This window comes from Anabrus simplex, chromosome 4 (assembly GCF_040414725.1).
Source record: "Anabrus simplex isolate iqAnaSimp1 chromosome 4, ASM4041472v1, whole genome shotgun sequence".
Taxonomy (NCBI): domain Eukaryota; kingdom Metazoa; phylum Arthropoda; class Insecta; order Orthoptera; family Tettigoniidae; genus Anabrus; species Anabrus simplex.
Window position 1 is genome coordinate 343,111,144 of NC_090268.1, and position 23,006 is coordinate 343,134,149.

At 39.0% G+C, this 23,006-nt stretch overlaps 1 protein-coding gene across 1 annotated transcript in view; it reads right to left on the reverse strand.

Moving 5' to 3' along the window:
• fw (furrowed) overlaps nt 1-23,006 on the reverse strand; it is a 524,942-nt gene that overhangs the window by 51,427 nt on the left and 450,509 nt on the right. Inside the window, exons 9-12 of the mRNA XM_067146533.2 lie at nt 15,165-15,341; nt 6,234-6,413; nt 4,890-5,008; nt 931-1,165 (exon numbers count right to left, since the gene is read on the reverse strand). Coding sequence (XP_067002634.2) covers nt 931-1,165; nt 4,890-5,008; nt 6,234-6,413; nt 15,165-15,341 — 711 coding nt within the window. The remainder of the gene's footprint in view (nt 1-930; nt 1,166-4,889; nt 5,009-6,233; nt 6,414-15,164; nt 15,342-23,006) is intronic.

Below are 23,006 nucleotides of genomic sequence, written 5' to 3' on the forward strand. Positions count from 1 at the left end.
AAAAATAAATAGTTTCCTTCTTAATAAACTAACCATCCAAATAGCATTAACTTTTAACCAGGGATTTCTGTGATAAGTATTACATTGAATTCACTGCTCTCTGGCTACAGTAAATTAACTACCTTCTTGGAATAATTTCAACTCCTATTTACACAGCCATTCTCAGCAACACTTATAGAAAAAAGCAATAGAGTTTTAGAGAGTCATTATCCTCATGAGAAGTACGCATTACACATAGAAGGTGATGAAAAGAGTGTAGATATAATTCTTATTTGGTTCTATGGCACAATCTCTTCAAAACACTTATTACTCTCATGTATGTACATATTACATTTATTTTTCCATGCAAATGAACACTACCATGGCAGACGTTTGGAGTTAATTCTAATATTCATTTCTTTTAATGATATATTGTATAAAGTTTCAGTCTTTTAATAGTCATAATAGCAGAATCTTAATTATCTATAAGAACTGCTCTTGTTTATTTTTAATAATCTGACCACCAAGATAAATTATCCTAACACATGCTTCTAATTTTAAGATCAGACTGAAAATTAATTTAGGATAGAAATTATGAGAGTGGCAGAAAAGGAAAAGAACTAAAACTTGACCCATGACAGGAAATTCTTTACTGTCATTAAGGAGAAAAGTCTGAGATTTAATATTTCAGATATGCTGGAAATGAGAATAGAGACCCTTTGTATAGAACTATTGGAAAGTGCATACTGTCAATTTAATTGTCTACTATACCGTAAGTTTTCAAAACACGCTGCAGGCAATATGCAGAGTGGAAAACTCTTGAATAGATAATCAAGATTCTATGCTCACATGGTTAAATATTTACAATATATTACATAAATAAACTTAAACAAAATAAAAATTAAGCTACTGTAATACTAACTTCCACACTGTATTTGACACAGTACTTACAGATGCATGCAGGAGCGTCTGCCGACCATTTTCCTTCACGGGTGCATGTTTGTCGTTCAGTTCCATCAAGCCAGTAATCATCTCCACAAGAATATTCTACCCAGCTGCCATAGTTGGTAGTGCCATTAAGCAGATCATAATGTCCATTATCTATATTTGGAGGTGCTCCACAGTCTACAAACTTGCACGTGGGTGCTTTACCAGACCACTCTCCTCCCAAACTACAGGATAGAACCTACATAAAATAAAAGACAGGTATCATTTAGATGGCAAGAGGCTTGTTTGCGTGTGAGTACAAAATGTTGAACTACCAGCAGCTCACAGCTTGAGGAATGATTCAAGAAAAGTTTCTGCACAGTTTTTGTGTTGATAATGTTGTTTCCAGTGTGGACACTGAAGCTGAACTCAATGCATTCATGTCAGAATCAGTCAAAGTCATGGCAAAGGCCAAATTTGAGCATAGGGGTTGGGAATGGTCAAATAAAAAATGTCAGAGTACTCATGAGAAATCTTATTCTGCAGTATTGGGTTTGTTGTGAATCAAGAAAGTGATGAACTCAAAGTTAACATGAGTTGGATTAGACATTTCCATTTTGACACCATTACCAAGAAAACAATCATGTTGATCTTTCACAAAGTGTTTGACCCTGTAGGTTTTAGTTGTCCTGTTACATTATGTCCTAAATTGCTTCTGCAGAAAATGCAGCAGATGGAACTTGATTGGAACACAGAAGTTGAAGAAGAAAGAATTTCTGTTGTGGTATGAATAACTCCCTCAATTAGAAGAAATTAGTATCCCCTAATAAGTACAGCAACCTGTGAATATAGAGGAATGCAGTTTACACACCTTTTGTGATGCCAGTTAAAAGGCATATGCAGCAGTAGTTTTCCTCAGGGTAGAGACAAGTGACGATTTTCAACTTCATCTGTTGGCTGCCAAGACAAAAGTCTTGCCTATAAGGAAGATTTCTGTGTCTTGTTTGGTGCTTATGGCGGCAACTATAGGAGCAAGGCTTGTGAACTCAGTTCTGGATGGATTGGGATCAAAAAATGTGAAGACTTTGTTCTGGAGTGATTCTACTACAGTAATTCCATGGATTACCAGGGAGAACAAATGGATGGTCTTCGTCAGAAATCGAGTTTATGAAATTAGGAACATCACTTACTCTGAATCTTGGAAGTATGTTCCAAGAAAACTTAACCCTGCAGATTTACCTTCCAGGGGCTGCAAAAATAAACAATTAGTTGCTTCTAGATGGTGGGAGGGACCTGCATAGTTGAAGGAATCACCAGAAAAGTAGTTTGCTCGCAATGATGATCCCAATGAAGATGAGATCAACATGGAAAAGTTTAGATCCCCAGCTGTTGTGAATGTTAACTGTTTGGTTTCAGAGAATCAAAAGGACTGGTATTTCAAATACTTCTCTAATTTTGTAAGAATTGCCTGCATGTTGGGGTGGTTGCTAAGGTTTATAGATAATATCTGTTTACCTACAGATCTACGTCAGAGAAAGGAATTAACTGTGGAGGAGTATGCCACTGCAGAGAGAACAGTTGTTCAGTTTATTCAAGAGGACTCTTTTCCTGGGTAGAGGGATGACAGACTGCAAACGCTCAGAGTGTTTCAAGATGATGAAGAAATAACTAGGCTGAAAACAAAGATCACCTACAGAGGTGAACATAAAGACTTTTGTCAGCCTGCAGTACTTCCATCACAACACAAGGTTGTGAAGAGGTTAATCATGGCGGAACACAAGATACAATGACATGTACGATTGCAAATGCTGATAAATAACCTCAGGGAATGTTACTGGATTTTAAACGGTCGGAGAGCTATAAGGTCAGTTTTGTGCGTCATGTGCAAGAGATACAATGAAAGACATCTTGAAGTTATTTCACCTCCACTTCCATCCAGTCAAGTACGGGATGCTGCCTTGTTTGAGATTGTTGGATTGGATTGGATTTAACCAAGCTCTTATATCTACAAGGTGGAATTAAAATGTGGGTGCGCCTCTGTACTTGCATGGTGTCAGTTTCGATGGAAGCATTCTCGCAAGCACTTCATCGATTTGTGGCTCACAGAGGAAGATGTTCTGTTATCTACAGTGACAAAGGGACGGACTTCAGTGGGGCTTCTAATTTGCTTTGAACTCTGAACTGGGAGGAAATATCTAAGTACAGCACTGCTAGGCACATTGAATGGTGTTTTAATCTCCCCGGTGCACCTTGGTAGGGTGGATGGTGGGAGCATTCGATAAGCCTTCTCAAAGATTTATTGAAGAGGATGTTGGGCAGGTCATGTCTTACTTACAAGGAGATGATGACTACATTATGTGACTGAGAGTTTGATGAAATTTTGTCTTATATCATGGAAGAAGGTTCTGAACTAGTGTCTCTCTCCCCTTATTTATTCCTTCAAGATGTAAGGGAGATTGGTGTTCCTGATCTCAATATGATAGACATACAGAGCCTCAAAGGGAGGTTTAGGTACAAACAAACTTTGAAATGGGATTTGAGGAAAAGATTCAGAAGTGAATACCTGGGGCAGTTGGTGTCACATCATGACAAAGAGGGCGCCAGTACTGTAGCTGTGGAGGACGTTGTGTTGATTGGGTGTGATAATCTCAAGCGTATAAACTGGCCATTGGGATACATAGTTGAAGTTATACCTGGTAAGGATGATGTTGTCAGAACAGTGAATCTCAGAACTGGTCAGGGCGTGTTATTACATCCAATACAAAGGATTTATCCATTGGAAGCATCTTCTGATGACCCTATTGTGCTCTCTACAAATTGTGATTCTTCACTTGTACCAAAGGATGACTACAGTGGTGATCCAATTCTTACTCGAAGTGGTCGAGTAGTGAGAGTTCATGACAGACTTGACTTGTAAACAAGAGGTTTGTGTTTGTTGGTATTGTTGAGTAGCCTTCTGCTACTCAAGGTGGGAGTATGTTACATCAGACTTTGTTGTCGACACTGTCAGCCATTTGTCGGCAGTTCCATTTGCTGGACACTTAAGAAAAAGAAAAACAATTGAATGTAGTAACGACTGTTAAGTTTGTAAAAATAGTTTATATTTTCATTAAATTTAGTGCAGACCAGCTTCAATTTTCAATTTTAAGACTTCCTTAAAGTGTGTTCTGCATGTAATGGTATTGCACAACAAAACTCCATTTACACATTATAAGTTGGTTATGAAAATCTGATTCAATTTGTTGGATTTACCTCACTTTCATCTTCATGAACATTATCATTAGGATTGATGATCGGAGCAAGAGGCACCATAACTCATATATTTCACAACTTTTGCAAGAAATTGAACTTGGATAACCAATTTATTAAGGACATTGGGTTAGTGACCCTGGAAGCCTCGTTGACAATAGTCAGAAATCATTTACACTCCTTGTAGTCTCTCTTAGCTATATCTTTGTCCTATAAAGAGTTCCTCATAGGTTTCAAAATATTGACTGACATGATTTTTACTGAGTAGTAGGAATAATATAGTATACTGATCCTTTCTAGACAATATACTCTATACTGCCTTTGTAGCTGTCATCAATACTTTTCATGTAAGCTGTGTCTTTTCGGCAGCCTCCAAACGGAGGAAGCAGAAATAAATGCAAAAATGCACAGACTACAAGACACTGAAAAATACTAACATTTGTTTCAAAGGAGTAGATGAAAGGAGTAATGTAGTTTTGGTGAAAAATGTTGATAGTTTTAGTCACTTTTTGCATCTATATACTATTTTTTTTTCTTTGCTTAAAAACATGAACAAATTATCTGTGGCCTATGTTGTAATATTTTAGTTATGAGGAGAAAGACATGACTAAGAAAGTTGCATCAATGTATCAGGAGTATAGTATGTTTCAGTTTTCTTATTCTGAAATAAATTTCCTTGGGAATTGCTACTATTCTGTGATCACTTACTTCTTTCTTTTGGTCTTGTAACTTACCGGTTGTCCAAAGAGGATAAAACCATTCTGACAGGTGTATGTTGCTGTAGAGCCTGCTCTTCTCCCTGATGTTTCAACTGTTCCACCATGAACTTCTGGTGGATCTGGACACCAGTCAACTAAAGTGGAAAAGAAATAGATGTTTAATGTATTAGTCTTTTAGAGGAAAGATGTGAAAGCATCTTACATTAAAGTCATTCAGAACTGATCCATGACTTCAAAAAGGCATTTGACAGTATGGAATATTTTATGCCTATATGGAATTCCTGATTGCTTCATCCATGTTTTCCAGAACTTATACAGTATATCGATTTGAGTTGTTGCATAAATACTGATGCAGGCACCTTTGCTATTTCTGACATACAGACTGGTGTCAGACAAGGGTACATTTTGCCACCATTCCTCTTCTTACTTGCCCCAGAATTTGTCATGAGAAAAGCACTGGTCGATCAAAGCATGGGCATCACGTGGCATGAACACTCTCACCTTAAAAGTTGATACAGTATGTATTTGTAGGCCGCCCCCTGACTGGATTCAAAACCGAAAATAGGCAATCTTTTGCCGAGTGAGAAAGGCGGCAGAAAAGCAAAGATGGAGTGAGCTGTTTTTGTATATTTGTGTGTAATGATAATTGTGATGAAAAATTAAAGTTTAACTAAGGTGGATTCAGTTTTTTGTGTACTTCATTGCATAATTGAATTCTACAACTCGTCATGAAGAACAAACAGCTGTCTTGCAAGGATTCTGCCCACTGATGGATCAACGATGGATTCCCAGAACAAACCCAGCAAGGAGAAAGTGGTAACAACCAGTCAGGTTTCCCACTCGCTATCTGGATGATGTTGTATATATTTAATATTCTTGTGGTTATGGTATATGTATATGTATTTGTATATGTTTATATTGTCTTTGTATCATAACTTGGTTACTGGAGGGGGAGCGGTGTAGGCCATCCCCTAGTGGACTTGAACGAACTCAAAACTGAAAATTGGCAATCTTTGCCAAGTGTGAAAGGTGGCAGGAAAGCAAAGATGGGAGTGAGCTGTTTTTATATATTAGTGTGTAACGATAATTGTGATGTAAAATTAAAGTTTAGCTAAGGTGGATTCAGTGTGTTGTGTACTTCATTACATATTAATTATATCAATGATATGCCAATAAGAGCATTAACAATTTAAATGATGCTGTATGACTCATTACAGCAAAATACTCCCGGACATGGATTAGAATTTTGTTTGTTTTGATATGAAAAAAAAAAAACAGCAAAGTTTCTACTCTATCTTTCTATGAGATCATATTGCTGATCTAACTTGAATGTAAAATTTACTGCATATGGTAACTTACATAAGCAATGAGGTTCCTCTCCAGCCCAGCGCCCATCATCTCCACATGTTCGCTTCTCATGACCAATGAGAGTATAGTTCTCATGACAGGTATAAATGGCAGAAGCACCATGTGTTGTGCGGTTTTCTTCTAACCTTACTAGGCCATGTTCAATACCATTCAGGGCACCACAGTCTATATCTGAAAAAGTTAATATTATCTTTTAGAAATCAATCACCTACAAATCAGTACAATTTTACTAAACAAAAACAGTAAAAAATATCAAATAACATGTATTTTATATAAAGTGTTATTTGTCAGATTGTGCACAAGATAGTGGCTAATTTGGAGATAAATGTAAAAAAAAGAGGTCTAAAATATAGTACAAAACACTATCTTATTCAAAACACATTGCTTCAGCAGCTAGAAACTTGATTTTTGATCATCTCCTCATCTTGAAAGTTTATGTTTGTGCAACAGAATTTCTCAAACCACAAATGAATCTCAAATTTAATACTACCGGTACTGCCTTACTGCATATCTGGATCAAATTATGGTAGCTTAGTATTCATAATAGCCAGGTTTGAACCTAAGCAGCAGAATAACCCATAATTGACACCTTCTTAAGCTGTTACATGGAGCACTCTTACACGACTACTAATAATGGCAGCTCAGTGTACTATAGTGTACTGCTGATTCAGTTAATTGCGATCAGAGACTAATATCTAAGCATTACAGTAAACATTATAAAAGATACAAAATGTTATAATTTAAAAGCAGGACTTGTGCAGACTTCTCTTATAAAATAGAGGAGTATGTGGATTTTATGTTTGTAGTGTTATTTGTTTCAAGTCGTACAGACATTATTTTCTACTCAACTTGGAAAACAAAATATATTCTGTCTTTTAGGTACTATTGCTGAAAAATAAACACAAGATTAGTAGCCTACAGCTTAAAATAACAAATATATAAAATAATCCATGGAAAATAAATACTGTGACCTTTCTGGACAAATTTTACATGAAAAAATATAAAAAACTATTCCAGTGATATAATTCTGGATGCTTCAAGAAGCAAAACTGATGGATTTCCCATCATTTCACTGAATACTGGTATAAAGAGTATATCATAGAAAGAAATTTACTTTCAGTAACTTGCAATCATACTTATGATACATTAGCAACAAATAAAATATTTAAAAAATAAAAAGCAATTAGTGTACGATTCTAAAACTTGTTCTATTTCACAATGGGTTGTCAGCAGCTTTACCTAGGTAGTCTTTCCCTTTCATCCTGGTGAACGCCAGAAGCTAACTGCAATCTCTATGCAGATGCACACTTATTTATCCTCTGTCAGATGCTCATTTGACCTTCTCAGAAATGACAACGTATTATGTAACCAAGTAAGAACACCTTTCACTTGGTCAAAGGGTACACTAGTCAACCAGCAAGGACTTCAGCAAATTCATTTCTTCAGCATAGTTATTGAAGAAGAGGAATTAGTGATTGGAAGAATTTATCTAGAGTGGTTTTTGATAAATTTCCAACTTACTTTGAAATCATTTAGGAAAAATCTAGGTAAACAACCGATAGGGAATCTGTCACTTCATGACACCCCTAAATGTAGATCAATGATGAGCGAGTGATTTAAAGAATTACAAGAGTATATGAAGCAAATACATTAAAAAACCTATCGATCAATTAGAAATATTTCTAGATGTACCAGGAGTTATTAAGAAACCTGTTAGCAAAGAAAGCCTATTAAAGGACTTGGCCTGCCTAGCAACATGGCCTGCAGTTATTGGACTGTCAGAATGTCAACTTCAAATATATTGCTTAGTTTTCTTGATTTGCTCCACTCACTGTCTCTCATATTAGACAGATCCTCTGTTGGCCTTGAAGGGCTGAGTGACTCCTCAGACCTCTGTCCAAGATTAAAATCATTGGATGAGTTTCCCACTGTCAGTGGGAGCATTACAACACCCATGAAATCTCCTGTCTGTCATAAAAGGTAGCTAAAATGGGGATCCTCAGGGCCTCTCAAGTGGGTTGGTGACCACTGGGTCTCCAGCTGATAATGACATTACTTCTACTTACTTGCATTAGGCTCCTCACTTTCATCTTTTCTATATGACCTCCCTTGAAGAACAGTTAAAAAAATTTTTTTTTTTTTACAATTTGCTTTACGTTGCACCGATACAGATAGGTCTTATGGTGACGATGGGATAGGATAGGTCTAGGAATGGGAAGGAAGCGGTTGTGGCCTTAATTAAGGTACAGCCCGAGCATTTTCCTGGTGTAAAAATGGGAAACCACGGAAAGCCATCTTCAGTGCTGTCAACAATGGGGTTTGAACCCATTATCTTCCGGATGCAAGCTCACAGCTGCACATCCCTAACCGGATAGCTAACTTGCCCGGTGAAGATCAGTTCTTGTTCTCTTCCAACCCTCATGGTATTAGGCATAGTGAGGCATAGTATGTCTTTCATTTACATGCCCTTGCTTCTCAATGGCTGATACCTTCATTCTTCCTTTTTTTTTCTGGCACTTCCTTTTAAAGCAACCTTGGATGAGTTGGAAAATGAACTCAGACTCTCTGAGTAGGAGGCAGATATGTATTTATTTCACCATAAGGATGGTATTATTATTATTATTATTATTATTATTATTATTATTATTATTATTATTATTATTATTATCGAACTAACTCCTCTGATGAGGTTGACATCAGGAAGGGCATCCAGTCATAAAAACTCACTACGAAGATCCATCTCCCATTCATTTCCCATTTTCACACCAGGCAAATGCTGGGTCTGTACCCTGATTAAGGCCTCGGGCGTTTCCTCCACACTCCTGGGCCTTCCCTATCCCATCTTGGATATTTTAGGTACTTTTCTGAATAGAGTAATTATCATGATTTTCCTCCCATACTAAATTGTTTAGGAACTCTCACAATCTCCTTAAGGATTGGTTTTCAAATATTTTATCTTTGTTCCATCTCCCTGTCAAGAGAAAATATTGTCAGGTCCCCCTCCCCAGCCATTGTCGCCATAAGACCTATCTGTGTTGGCGCAACATAAAGCGAATTGAAAAAAAAAAAGAAGTTCCTAAACATTGATATTTTAGGTACTTTTCTGAATACTGGTAACCATCATGGTTTTCCTCCCATACTAAATTGTTTAGGAACCCTTCATAATCCCTTTAAGGATTGGTTTTCAAATATCTTATCTTTTTTCCATCTCCCTGTCAAAAGAAAATATTGTCAGATCCCTCTCCCCAGCCTTTCTATCAAAATAGAAGTCATAGACCAAATGAGTTGGCTGCGTGGTTAAGGGTGCGCAGCTGTGAGCTTGCATTTGAGAGATAGTGGGTTCTAACCCCACTGTCAGCAGCCCTGAAGATGGTTTTCCATTTTCATACCTGGCACATGCTGGGGCTGTACCTTAATTAAGACCATGGCCGCTTTCTTCCAACTTCTAGCCCTTTCCTCTTCCATCATCGCCATAAGACCAATTTGTGTTGGTGCGACATTAAGCCAATTATATATATTAAAAAAGTGGTGGAAGTCATAGTGTCATAGTCTCAGTTTTTATTTAGTTTAATCTGTGTTTCTGTTCATATTAATCATCTGTTTTTACTCATGATTCAAGTAACAAAGTATTGAATTGGGAACATGCATCATTTTCAAAAATATTTTTTTTGAAAAGTACACCAATGAAATAGTACGTAAACGTATTACACTGTGGTATGTTGCCTTGTTTTCTACCATTAAAAAAATATTTAATAGTGCCTTTCCGCAAGGCGAGTGAAACGGCCTCTGACGTAAGCGGCGCGCTGTGACGTCACGATCCAGTACCGCATGGAGCTCTACCAGCCGTTGTGCATCAGCCGTTGCTAAAAGCCGATTGTTTATTATTGATGATCGCGAATAACTTAGAAATGACGGAAGAAAGGTTCAAAACAGCACAGTCAGACAATCTATCATGTGTAAATGTCATCATTCTTGAAAAATAGTGACTTTTGTGGCCGCAGAAATTCGCGGATAACAAGCAAGTTTGTAAGTGGTGTCTTTTATATACGTGCAATGTACTGTAACCCATAGTATTAGGATAACAACGAACCTGGATAGATATCACATCACTTTCAACATTTCCTTCCAGACTGACTCCCCTATTAAAGAATAACATTACATTTTCGGGCTTTCAGCAATAGTAAAGTAAGAAATCGGATTTCAGCACTAACATAAACATATAGGTAGCATTATAGTACTAGTCCGCTTCTGTGGTGTAGTGGTTAATGTGTGCCACTCCCGGAGGCCCGGTTTCGATTCCCGGTTCTGCCATGAAAGTTGAAAACAAATAGTACGAGGGCTGGAACGGGGTCTACTCAGCCTCGGGAGGTCAACTGAGTAGAAGGGTTTCGAATCCCACCTCAGCCATCCTCGAAGTGGTTTTTCGTATTTTCCTACTTCTCCTCCAGGCACCTAAGGCCACGGCCGTTTCCTTCCCTCTTCCTTGTCTATCCCTTCCGATCCTCCCATCCTCCAACAAGGCCCCTGTTGAGCATAACAGGTGAGGCCGCCTGGGTGAGGTAATGGCCCTCCTCACCAGTGTCATCACCATACTCAAAGTCTCACGTTCCAGGACACTGCCCTTGAAGTGGTAGAGGTGAAATCCCTCGCTGAGTCCGAGAGAAAACCAACCCTGAAGGATAAACTGATTAAGAAAGAAAGAAAGAAGGAAAGAAAGAAAGATCATAGTACTATAGGGCTATAATCAATCATTCCCCAAAAAATATATATTTATGGTTGGGACAACTGGCCTACCCACTTCCGGGGCCCATGAAAGAGAATTAAATATCTTTGTGGAGGGAAAAAGTTAAACATGATAAAGATAAATATGACTTCATCTAGTTTTCACAAGTCGGGCTGAGTGGTTCAGACTGTTGAGGTGCTGGCCTTCTGACCCCAACTTGGCAGGTTCGATCCTGGTTCAGTCCGGTGGTAGTTGAAGGTGCTCAAATACGTCAGCCTCGTGTCGGTAGATTTACTGGCACGTAAAATAACTCCTGCAGGACTAAATTACTGCACATCGGCGTCTCCGAAAATCGTAGAAGTAGTTAGCGGGGCGTGAAGCCAATAACATTAATTACATTTGGCTTTTAACAAGCTGAGCATATCAGGAAAGAAAAGTGTCCTGGTGACATTTTAGTCGCTCAATACAGGAATGTCTTTGGGTGCTGTGACTTTTATTTTTTTGCTTTACGTCACACCGTCACATATAGGTCTTATGGCGACGATGGGACAGGAAAGGCCTAGGAATGGGAACAAAGCGGCCGTGGCCTTAGGTACAGCCTCAGCATCGAGCTCACAGCTGCGCGCTCCTAACCGCACGGGCAACTCGCGCGGTATTTTTACCCTTCGGTTTATTGACTTGGCTTGTATAACCTAAAACTTAGGCTGAGTTGGATAATATTTTAAACACCTACATCACTATTTTCACCTGTGTGCAATTATGTTATTTATTTCATTAATATTATGATAATTATTATAATTGAGCGTTATTAACTTATAAGACCCCAACAGACAAGCATTGGTTTTGTGTAGAGTTATACATTTGTTAAATTCACGTTGTTTCCTTTCATGATGTACACGCTATTCTTTGTTACATTATAGAGTATTTAGATATAGCCTAAATTTCTTTACCAATTAAGCTCTTCATTAAAGACATACATAACTGTCCCATGCCAAGATATATTGGTAGAATTAGAGCTGTCAAAATGGTTCATAACCCCTTTGATTTATTATCTTGACATGGATCACCCAAAACATAGGTTAGGTTTGGAGAATACTTTAATAATCAGCATTATTTAATGCACTGTTTATTACTTTCATATTCCAAGATGTAATTGAAGCATTTAAATAAAGCATCATACATTAAAATTTAAAGTAGAACAGCTGACATGGAAAAGTGATTTGAAAATTCAAACAAATTCATCTTACGTTAAAATCTTCAAAAAAATAAACTGTAGACTTTTCCGATATATCACCAGCATTTCTCCAGCTCGCCAAAATCAATTTCTCCCTAGTTTTAGCGTCTTTGGAACGTTTATAAACAATTTGTTTGGTATGCTATTGCACATCGGAACTCTACACCATTTATAAGTTTTCTGCCTCACTGTCTGCGCAGGATTCATTTTAAGTCTAAAATATACCACTCAGATTATTATCCAATGTATAGACCTCGAATTTAACCATACTAGACACTAACGTAAAGTAGAAATACGCGAAGTGTATCCTGCTTCTCACAGCACACTGTGTGTTATTTCGTCTGCTAATTCAGTCAACCTGTACGATGACGTCAGGCCAATGAGATCGCGTACTTGCGTGACGTGACATTTTCGTAGATTTTTATCATGTTTCAAGTTATTATTTGTACATTATGATCACATTTTTGAATTCTGCATGCAATTTTGAATCAGATTAGCATATTTTTAATTAAAACCCCGGATCATGCATGTTCCCTATTGGCCTACAATAAAAATTGACCAATTTATTGTAAATACCGGTATATTGAAATGAAACACTATTTAAGTAAGATGTAACTCATTTTTCTGTGTAAAGAAAATCAAATATTTAAATATCAAAGTTCAGTTTTACAGATCAGTCTGTCTTTGAGAAATAAATTTATCAAAAGTTGGTGCAATATCGGAAATAGCAGCTGTAAGGTCTTTTGCAATATTTAGTTTGAACTGAAATACTGTCTTTTTTTTCCTGGCCTTTTTTTCCCCAATTACTAGGGTTCAGTACAGTAGTTTGTATGGATTTAGCCATGTTTTACGGTTGGATGCCCTTTTGATGCCTACCCAACGTGGAGGGATGTTTTTACTATTGCATTTTTCTGTGGTGGTCTGTGGTTTGGTGGGTTGTATGCAAACAAAGATGTGTATTAAGACCAACTTTGGGCCCCAACAGAGGCAGATCCAGGATTCCCTAAAAGGAGGGCCTAACTTAGAAAAATACTAAGCCACAAAGCAAAAACAAGTAATTGGAATATTTTACTTCTGTAGTATTGACATTTTTACCTGGAGGCCCCGGGTTCGATTCCCGGCCAGGTCAGGGATTTTTACCTGTACCTGAGGACTGGTTCGAGGTCCACTCAGCCTGCGTGATTAGAATTGAGGAGCTATCTGATGGTGAGATAGCGGCCCCGGTCTAGAAAGCCAAGAATAATGGCCGAGAGGATTCGTCGTGCTGACCACACGACACCTCGTAATTTGCAGGCCTTTGGGCTGACCAGCGGTTGCTTGGCAGGCCAAGGCCCTTCAAGGGCTGTAGTACCGTGGGGTTTGGGTTTGGTTTTTTAGTATTGACATTTCCCAGGTTTATTTTAAGGAAATTGTTACAGAACTAATATACGCACCTTTTTGGCCGCACCTAATGCAACAGCTTTACATAACGCCTCACTGTCTGGATCTTTTTCTGCTTGTTCAAGAAGCCTTATAACATGTAATAATAGTTGCTGAAATACAATGAAGCTAATAATGTCTTTCTACCGAATGAGTATGATAAACTGCTTTCAACTTGATCTTTTTTTGATTCACTGATATCAGGTTCTAATAATACTCTCTGAAGAGCAGACAGTCTTTCCACAGAAGCAGAGACAAATGTTGTCACAAATGCTGTCTGAAATATGATATTATTCTTAATTCGCCTAATATCTCTGGTTTTAGTTATGCCCAATTTCAGTTGATGGCTGAAGCAGTATGTATAAAATGCCAGACGTTGCTCATTTAAAATCAGTGCTTGGGTTCCAATAAATTTATCTGATATATTTGATCCAACATCAAGCCCCTGAGCCCAAAAATCTGGAAAGTGTAATCAAACTCTTAAATGAAACTCGAGTGGTGGGGGGAGGGCTAAAGCCCTCATTAGCCCCTCCCTGGGTCTGCCTCTGGGACCCAATAAGTTGAGAAAAGGGTTAGGAAGAAGAAGAAACCCAGGACCCTGTAAACTAAAAGCCACTATGCTGACCATTTATCCAATGAGATGAATTGAAAGCATATGAACATTTAACCTCAAATGGCAAAATTGCTGATCACTAGTTAGTTTGACAACAATCTAACTGCTAAATTGCTACTGTTCCCTTCCTGCAAAAATAATGCTTCTTTCCAATACACATTTCCACTGCTACCTGGAAGATATAATGGCCAAGGCTGAGTGGTCAACTCTACAATATGGATTTTATTAAGTGCTCATGAAGAGAATATTTTATTTTATTTTGTTATTCATGGCAATTGCACCTTTAATTCACCGAAAGCTCTCCTATCTGTATATTTTATCTCCTATGTGCTTCTAATCTAATTTATTCAGACTAGTTAAAACATTTTATCTGTAGGAAAGTATGTTGCAGCCCCCTTTTCAACACTTTGTGTCCTCCCTTGTGGTTTGCGCCCCACACTATGAAAGCCACTGCTGTAAGGGATTAATTCTTTATGCAGAGATAATTGGGGACTCTGAAAGACATTTATTGTAAGTGGCCTCTCTAATAAAAAATGCAGCTGCTTTTGTAATGTTATTTAAAGCTGTGAAAAACTCAAGCTTACTTGACTCAATTTTGATTGGACTGTTAAAATTATAATACTTTGAATGATTGTGAAATTTTTAGACCAAAGTATTTTTTTTTTACATAATTTACATCATTTTTTGGAACATTTACATATTAGTGTTCTATGATCAGCCTATGTTGTCTGATGGGGAATAAAAGGTGTGAAATACATGTCTTCATCCTCACACTTCTTATTTTAAATACTCTTATACTTATACTACTATACTTTGGGAAGAATTATACAATAGTATAATTTCATAAACCAGTAGGCCTATACCGGTACTTACAAATAATATTTGTTAACTGTAGATAGCCATTATTTTGTGACACTGAACTATGATACTTACATCTGCATGATGGAGCCATCCCTGACCAGAAACCATCCTTGGTACAAGTCCTGTTTCCACTTCCCACCAGACGGTGACCCATAGGGCAGTGATAACTTATGACAGCACCAATACTGTAATTGGTACCAGTAATAGTAGTGTTCACGAGCTTGTCTGGGCTACCACACACTGAGGGAGCTGTGAAAAGAAAACTTTCTTTTAAACATCATCATAAATTACACTTATTTATGCTGAATAATAGGAGTAATAAAGGAATATCTTGACCAACATTCATGACCATTTTCTAGAATCTGAAAACCAGAATTTTTCCCCTAATGGACATGTTACCAAATCCAATCACCTCTGTGGATCCGAGGTAGAGTGTCGACCTCCGGATCCCAAGATAGCGGGTTCAAACCCGGCAGAGGTAGTCGGATTTTTGAAGGGCGGAAAAAAGTCCATTCTACACTCCATGTCGTACGATGTCAGCATGTAAAAGATCTCTGGTGACACATTTGGTGTTTACCCGACAAAATTAATTAAATCTCAGCCATAGACACCCAAGAGAGATCCGGTTTACTCTGTCTGTCATCTAGCGGACCTAGAGTAAAACGTAACGTCGAAACTGACGAGCAGACAGCCAGATGGCGTCAAATCGAAATGTCTGCACATGGTAGCTGAGGCCATACGATTATTATTATTTTTACCTGAATCAAATAATCCAAATGCTTATTTACTCAAACATAAATTTTCCCTTTAATAATATTTTTTTAAATGACCCACAATACATAACAAATACCAACCTGAACCTATGCTTGAAAATGATGATTAATGTCTTTACTGGGATGATACAAATTTTACTGAATGCGCTGTCTCAAGAAATAGACTGGATTTGATGTTGATGGTCAAATGATGCTGAATGCTTTGCCTAAATGATATAGCGATACCAACCAATAACAACTTATAATCAAACCAGGAAAAGACATGCAGGTATACCAAACTAATCGAGCCCATCCAAAATCAATGGAACATCCCAATCATCGTTTCAAGTATGAGATTAGTATCAAAGAGCCTGCATGATGGACTCAGAGAGCTGGAGATGCCAAAACATACATGGCAACGTATGTAGATGACAGTGGTAATAGTAACGACAAAGATCCTGAGGCAATTCATGGGTACTCCAACATTTTAATAAAAATAGTGCTTTGATTTTTGTTAGTCTTTATTTAAGTTCTTTGTGTATATACAGTTTTAAAATGTTAATATTAAAGTCATTAAAATAATAATGTTATGAATAACACTGGCCATTTTATTGAACTAATTTCATCAAGGATGGCCCTATTAGTACACATACACACTCACAATTATACTTGACAATGAATGACAACACTTCACAAATTGCCGGCTATTTACAAAAGCCTGTTGTCCTCACTGCGGCTCTTCGGCTGGCAGTCTTTACCTGAATTGGTCCTCCCTCATTTTATCTTCATTGACAGGTTTCAACTTTCACTTTGCTTTGCACCTGCCACAGTCACTTTACACAGTCCACTCAGTCAGGCTTGAACATACGAATGTTGGCTATCACAATGCACAATGAATGTACACTTGGCTCAACTCCAGACAAGAATGCTGCTAGTTCCTGTGACACCCTGGAGCATTTACGGGTCACAGTTCCTAGAAAACGACCTGGACTTCTCTCAACAGGCGTTGTGATGCTGCATGACAATGTCAGGCCACATGCAGCCAACAGCACAATAATTGTGACTTATTACAGCATTTCTGGTGAGAGATACTGGTTAATTACTGTATGCAGTAATAATGATGATAATGGTAATACTGTAATAGTTTTAAGTGTTTTTGGAGACACCTAAGTACTGGAAATTCGACCCACAGGAGTTATTTTACATGCCGGTAAATATATTGACACAAAGCTGACGTATTTGAACACCTTCAAATATCACCAGACTGAGCCGGAATCAAACCCGCCAACTTGGGCTCAGAAGGCTAGCGCTCTACCATCTGAGCCACTGTAGCCTGGAATTCCACAATATGAAGGACTACTATTACCAAACAATATTCACATCTTCTAAACTCATGAGGATGATGAGTATGCTGTACCTACCCACAAATAATAAGTTAACAACGATGGTCGCGGCAGCAGTAGAGGTGTTTAAAATAACTTGTGAAGGACATTATGGTTGTTACTACATTCAGTCATTACTAATAATTGTGACTTATTACAGCATTTCTGGTGAGAGATACTGGTTAATTACTGTATGCAGTAATAATGATGATAATGGTAATACTGTAATAGTTTTAAGTGTTTTTGGAGACACCTAAGTACTGGAAATTCGACCCACAGGAGTTATAGTATCATATAGTATCATATCTGAAGTACTTATTTGATTATTGTTTGGTCGAAGGAGCTATACCAGATGAATGGAGAGTTGCTATAGTAGCCCCTGTGTATAAAGGAAAGGGTGATAGACATAAAGCTGAAAATTACAGGCCAGTAAGTTTGACATGCATTGTATGTAAGCTTTGGGAAGGCATTCTTTCTGATTATATTAGACATGTTTGTGAAATTAATAACTGGTTCGATAGAAGGCAATTCGGTTTTAGGAAAGGTTATTCCACTGAAGCTCAACTTGTAGGATTCCAGCAAGATATAGCAGATATCTTGGATTCTAGAGGTCAAATGGACTGTATCGCGATTGACATGTCTAAAGCATTTGATAGGGTGGATCATGGGAGACTACTGGCAAAAATGAGTGCAATTGGACTAGACAAAAGAGTGACTGAATGGGTTGCTATATTTCTAGAAAATAGGTCTCAGAGAGTTAGAGTAGGTGAAGCTTTGTCTGACCCTGTAATAGTTGAGAGGGGAGTTCCTCAAGGCAGTGTTATCGGACCTTTATGTTTTCTTATATATATAAATGATATGAGTAAAGGAGTGGAATCGGAGGTAAGGCTTTTTGCGGATGATGTTATTCTCTATAGAGTGATAAATAAGTTACAAGATTGTGAGCAACTGCAACGTGACCTCGAAAATGTTGTGAGATGGACAGCAGGCAATGGTATGTTGATAAACGGGGCTAAAAGTCAGGTTGTGAGTTTCACAAATAGGAAAAGTCCTCTGAGTTTTAATTACTGTGTTGATGGGGTGAAAGTTCCTTTTGGGGATCATTGTAAGTATCTAGGTGTTAATATAAGGAAAGATCTTCACTGGGGTAATCACATAAATGGGATTGTAAATAAAGGGTACCGATCTCTACACATGGTTATGAGGGTGTTTAGGGGTTGTAGTAAGGATGTAAAGGAGAGTGCATATAAGTCTCTGGTAAGACCCCAACTAGAGTATGGTTCCAGTGTATGGGACCCTCACCAGGATTACCTGATTCAAGAACTGGAAAAAATCCAAAGAAAAGCAGCTCGATTTGTTCTGGGTGATTTCCGACAAAAGAGTAGCGTTACAAAAATGTTGCAATGTTTGGGTTGGGAAGAATTGAGAGAAAGAAGAAGAGCTGCTAGACTAAGTGGTATGTTCCGAGCTGTCAGCGGAGAGATGGCGTGGAATAACATTAGTAGACGAATAGGTTTGAATGGCGTTTATAAAAGTAGGAAAGATCACGATATGAAGATAAAGTTGGAATTCAAGAGGACAAACTGGGGCAAATATTCATTTATAGGAAGGGGAGTTAGGGATTGGAATAACTTACCAAGGGAGATGTTCAATAAATTTCCAATTTCTTTGAAATCATTTAGGAAAAGGCTAGGAAAGCAACAGATAGGGAATCTGCCACCTGGGCGACTGCCCTAAATGCAGATCAGTATTGATTGATAAGTTATAAGACTCCTAGAGAATATCCCCCTGTGGGTGGGAGCAGTAGAATAACACCCACGGCATCCCCTGCCTGTCGTAAGAGATGATTAAAAGGGGCCCCAGGGGCTCTTAACTTGGGAGCGTGGCTTGGAGATCACGGGGCCCTCAGCTGAGTCCTGACACTTGTTCCACTTGTGACAGGCTTCTCACTTTCATCTATGGTATCCGACCTCTCTTGGTCAACTCTTGTTCTTTTCCGACCCCGACGGTATTAGAGCATTCGAGGCCTAGGGTGTCTATTCATTTTCATGCGCCTTGTCTTTCTTTGGCCGATACCTTCATTTTTTCGAAGTGTCGGATCCCTTCGATTTTTTGTCTGATTAGTGTTATATAGAGGATGGTGGCCTAGTTGTACTTCATTTTAAAACAATAATTACGACCACCATCACCGCCTCCTAGAGAATAAATTATTGTTACTGGTACCATTCCTGGTGCGGCTGTTAATAAAATACCTTTCTTAGAAAGAATTCCAATCAACGCGGAAACTATGCCAGGCATTCGTTATCAGAGCATTGAACGCTAGGCCTCTTACTAGTAGTTCCCAAGAAACGTGACTGCGATCCTCCCTTCTATGATCAAGGAATTCTAATTTAAAGAAAGAAAATACTTAGGCAACTCTGAAGTCACGCTGATGGTGTCATAAACGTGGAACTTTCACTTAGCATTCTTTAACAAGCTCCAGGACAACTAAACGGCAGATGCTTTCCCAATATTAAAAGTAGTATCAGCTGCGACAATACATTATAGCTCCGCGGTATCAAGTGAAACATAGCTTTAATCCTCACTTCATCACGTACACCATACATACATTCTTGCATGCCGCCTGTTGCTATTTCTTGATGAATGAAATATTTTTACATCGGTTTCTAGGCACAAGTCAGAGCAAAATGTAGCTTCCACCGAAATCTCAGTCTCATATGGCTGTGACAGGTTGGAAGCTGCTGAGGTATGGATCAAGGGCGTAAAGAAAATTTCGGGCCTCCTCAAATACAATGTAAAACCTATGAGTAATAATATAAATTTAGCTACAGCAGGTAAAAGTAATGCAATATACTGTGAAGTTATATGAACAAAGTGGTTATTTGTTATTGTAAGATTATTAAAAATAATGTTTAATAGGTTTTATTAGACTGCCTCCGTGGTTTAACAACTAAGCTGCTAAACTGCCAACCATGCACCACATAGACTTTAATTGGTTTCATTTTTCAGTAACTTCAGATCTATGCTCTGTATCCGATACCGAAGTCCTGGTTACAATAATTTACTCGATTACAAGATAGAAAACTTCCCCTCTATGGTGTAGTGCTTAGCGTGATTAGCTGCCACCCCCGGAGGCGCGGATTCGTTTCCCGGCTCTGCCACGAAATTTGAAAAGTGGTACGTGGGCTGGAATGGGGTCCACTCGGCCTCGGGAAGTCAAATGAATAGAGGTGGGTTCGATTTCCACCTCATCCATCCTGGAAGTGGTTTTCCGTGGGTTCCCACTTTTCTTCCAGGCAAATGCAACGATGGTACCTAACAAGGCCACGGCCGCTTCCTTCCCTCTTCCTTGCCTATCCTTTCCAAACTTCCCATCCCCGCTACAAGGCCCCTGTTCAGCATAACAGGTGAGGCCACCTGTGCGAGGTACTGGTCCTCCTCAGTTGTATCACCTGACCCAAAGTCTCACGCTCCAGGACACTGCCCTTGAGACGGCAGAGGTGGGATCTCTCGCTCAGTCCAAGGGAAAAACCAACCCTGGAGGGTAAACAGATGAAGAAAGAAAGAAAGAAGGAAAGAAAGAAAGAAAGAAAGAAAGAAAGAAAGAGAGAAAGAAAGAACATAAATGAAAAAAACCCTGTTCAAATAAAGTTTTGAAAATATTATTAAACTTATTATTAAATTCGCGCAAAAAACCTCGCTTGGAACTAAGTTGACTGATTCTTACTACAACTTTTTATTGACATTATTCACTGTCGAGGACCGGGCGAGTTGGGCGTGTGGTTAGATGCCACGCAGCTGTGAGCTTGCACCCGGGAGATAGTGGGTTCGAACCCCACTGTCGGCAGCCCTGAAGATGGTTTTCCGTGGTTTCCCATTTTCACACCAGGCAAATGCTGGGGCTGTACCTTAATTAAGGCCACGGTCGCTTCCTTCCCATTCCTAGGCCTTTCCTGTCCCATCGTCACCATAAGACCCATCTGTGTCGGTGCGACGTAAAGAAAAAAAAAACCACTGTCGAGGAATAAATGTGTGACAAAAGTTAAATGTTGCGCAAAATTTGTGCATAATACGATCTTAGGTGCACTACACGTTCACCTCTGTGGTGTAGTGGGTTAGTGTGATTAGTTGCCATTCCCGGAGGCCCGGGTTCGATTCCCGGGTCTGCCATGAAATTTGAAAAGTGGTACGAGGGCTGGAACGGGGTCCACTCAGCCTCGGGAGGTCAAATGAGTACAGGTATGTTCGATTCCCATCTCAGCCATCCTGGAAGTGGTTTCCCACTTCTCCTCCAGGTAAATGCCGGGATGGTACCTAACTTAAGGCCACGGCCGCTACCTTCCCTCTTCCTTGTCTATCCTTCCAATCTTCTCATCCCCCCCACAAGGCCCCTGTTCATCATAGCAGGTGAGGCCGCCTGGACGAGGTACTGGTCATTCTCCCCCGTTGTATCCCCGACCCAATGTCTCACGCTCCCGGACACTGCCCTTGAGGCAGTAGAGGTGGGATCCCTCGCTGAGTCCGAGGGAAGAACCAACCCTGGAGGGTAAACAGATGAAGAAAGAAAAGTTAAAAAATAAAATAAAAAATAAACAATATTTCGACTTAGCTCCATGGCTAAATAGTTAGCGTTCTGGCCTCTGGTCACAGGGGTCCCGGGTTCGATTCCCGGCAGGGTCGGGAATTTTAACCATAATTGGTTAATTCCCCTGGCCCGGGGACTGGGTGTATGTGCCGTCTTCTTTATCATCACTTCATCCCCATCACGAAGAACAGGTCACGTATGGGTGTGAAATCAAAAGACTTGTACCAGGCCTCTCCGGAGGCCACACGCTGTTATTATTATATCCATGCATGGTGACATTAGGCAAAAGTATATTATTTTTTGCGAGAAGTCTGCAGGACCCCTTATAGACCCGAGCCCGCCTGCTTTTCAGGCCCTAACGTTACGCCCCCGGTATGGATGGTGCTGAGTAGTGACATTCAGAGCACGATTAATGCATCTGGATGTTACTGAGGGACTAGTGATGCTCCAATATCACTTTCTGGCCCAGTGAGGAAAGCAATGGCAAACTACTATATGAGGCATGCCTTGTACGCCTCACAATGGCACCGCCATCAGGTTTTTACTTTCATTTTTTGTTATAATCTTTAAGAGACTGAATATACATGAGTATTATATCTCACGTTAAGCTACTTCTCCACAAAGTCGCCTACTCCTAGTCCTGCATACTTTCAAGAAGACATAGAGCTTGCTGCGTGAATATTTGACTGGAAATCTTCACTTTACCACCCTACAGTCCGCATGTGACACTATTGGATTTTTACCTATTTCTGACGATTATGAAGAACCTTGCTCGAAAACAACTTGATACTAGTGGGAACATAAAGGATGTTGTCATGGACTGGTTGAAATTAGGTGTTACACCAGATAACAACTTTCTACACGAGAGAATACTAAAACTGGTCTCGAAGTACAACTGCCTAAATGTGGAGAATTAGGTCGAGGTATGAGATAAAACCTGTATGTACAGTATTTATTATTTGTGTATACATTTATTTACTTTATCTCTAGGAGAATAATATCGTACAGCCTTTTTAAAATATAACAATGGCTCAAGAGAAGTACGGTCCAGACGCTTTATCCGCTCACAAACATTCTTTTCCTCATATTCTGTCAATACGTTCATCCACACGAAGAAGTATAGATATTTAGGTCGGAAAAAATGAAATGGCCTATAGCTTGTCCGAGGACAAGTTTGACTCGCCAGATGCAGGTC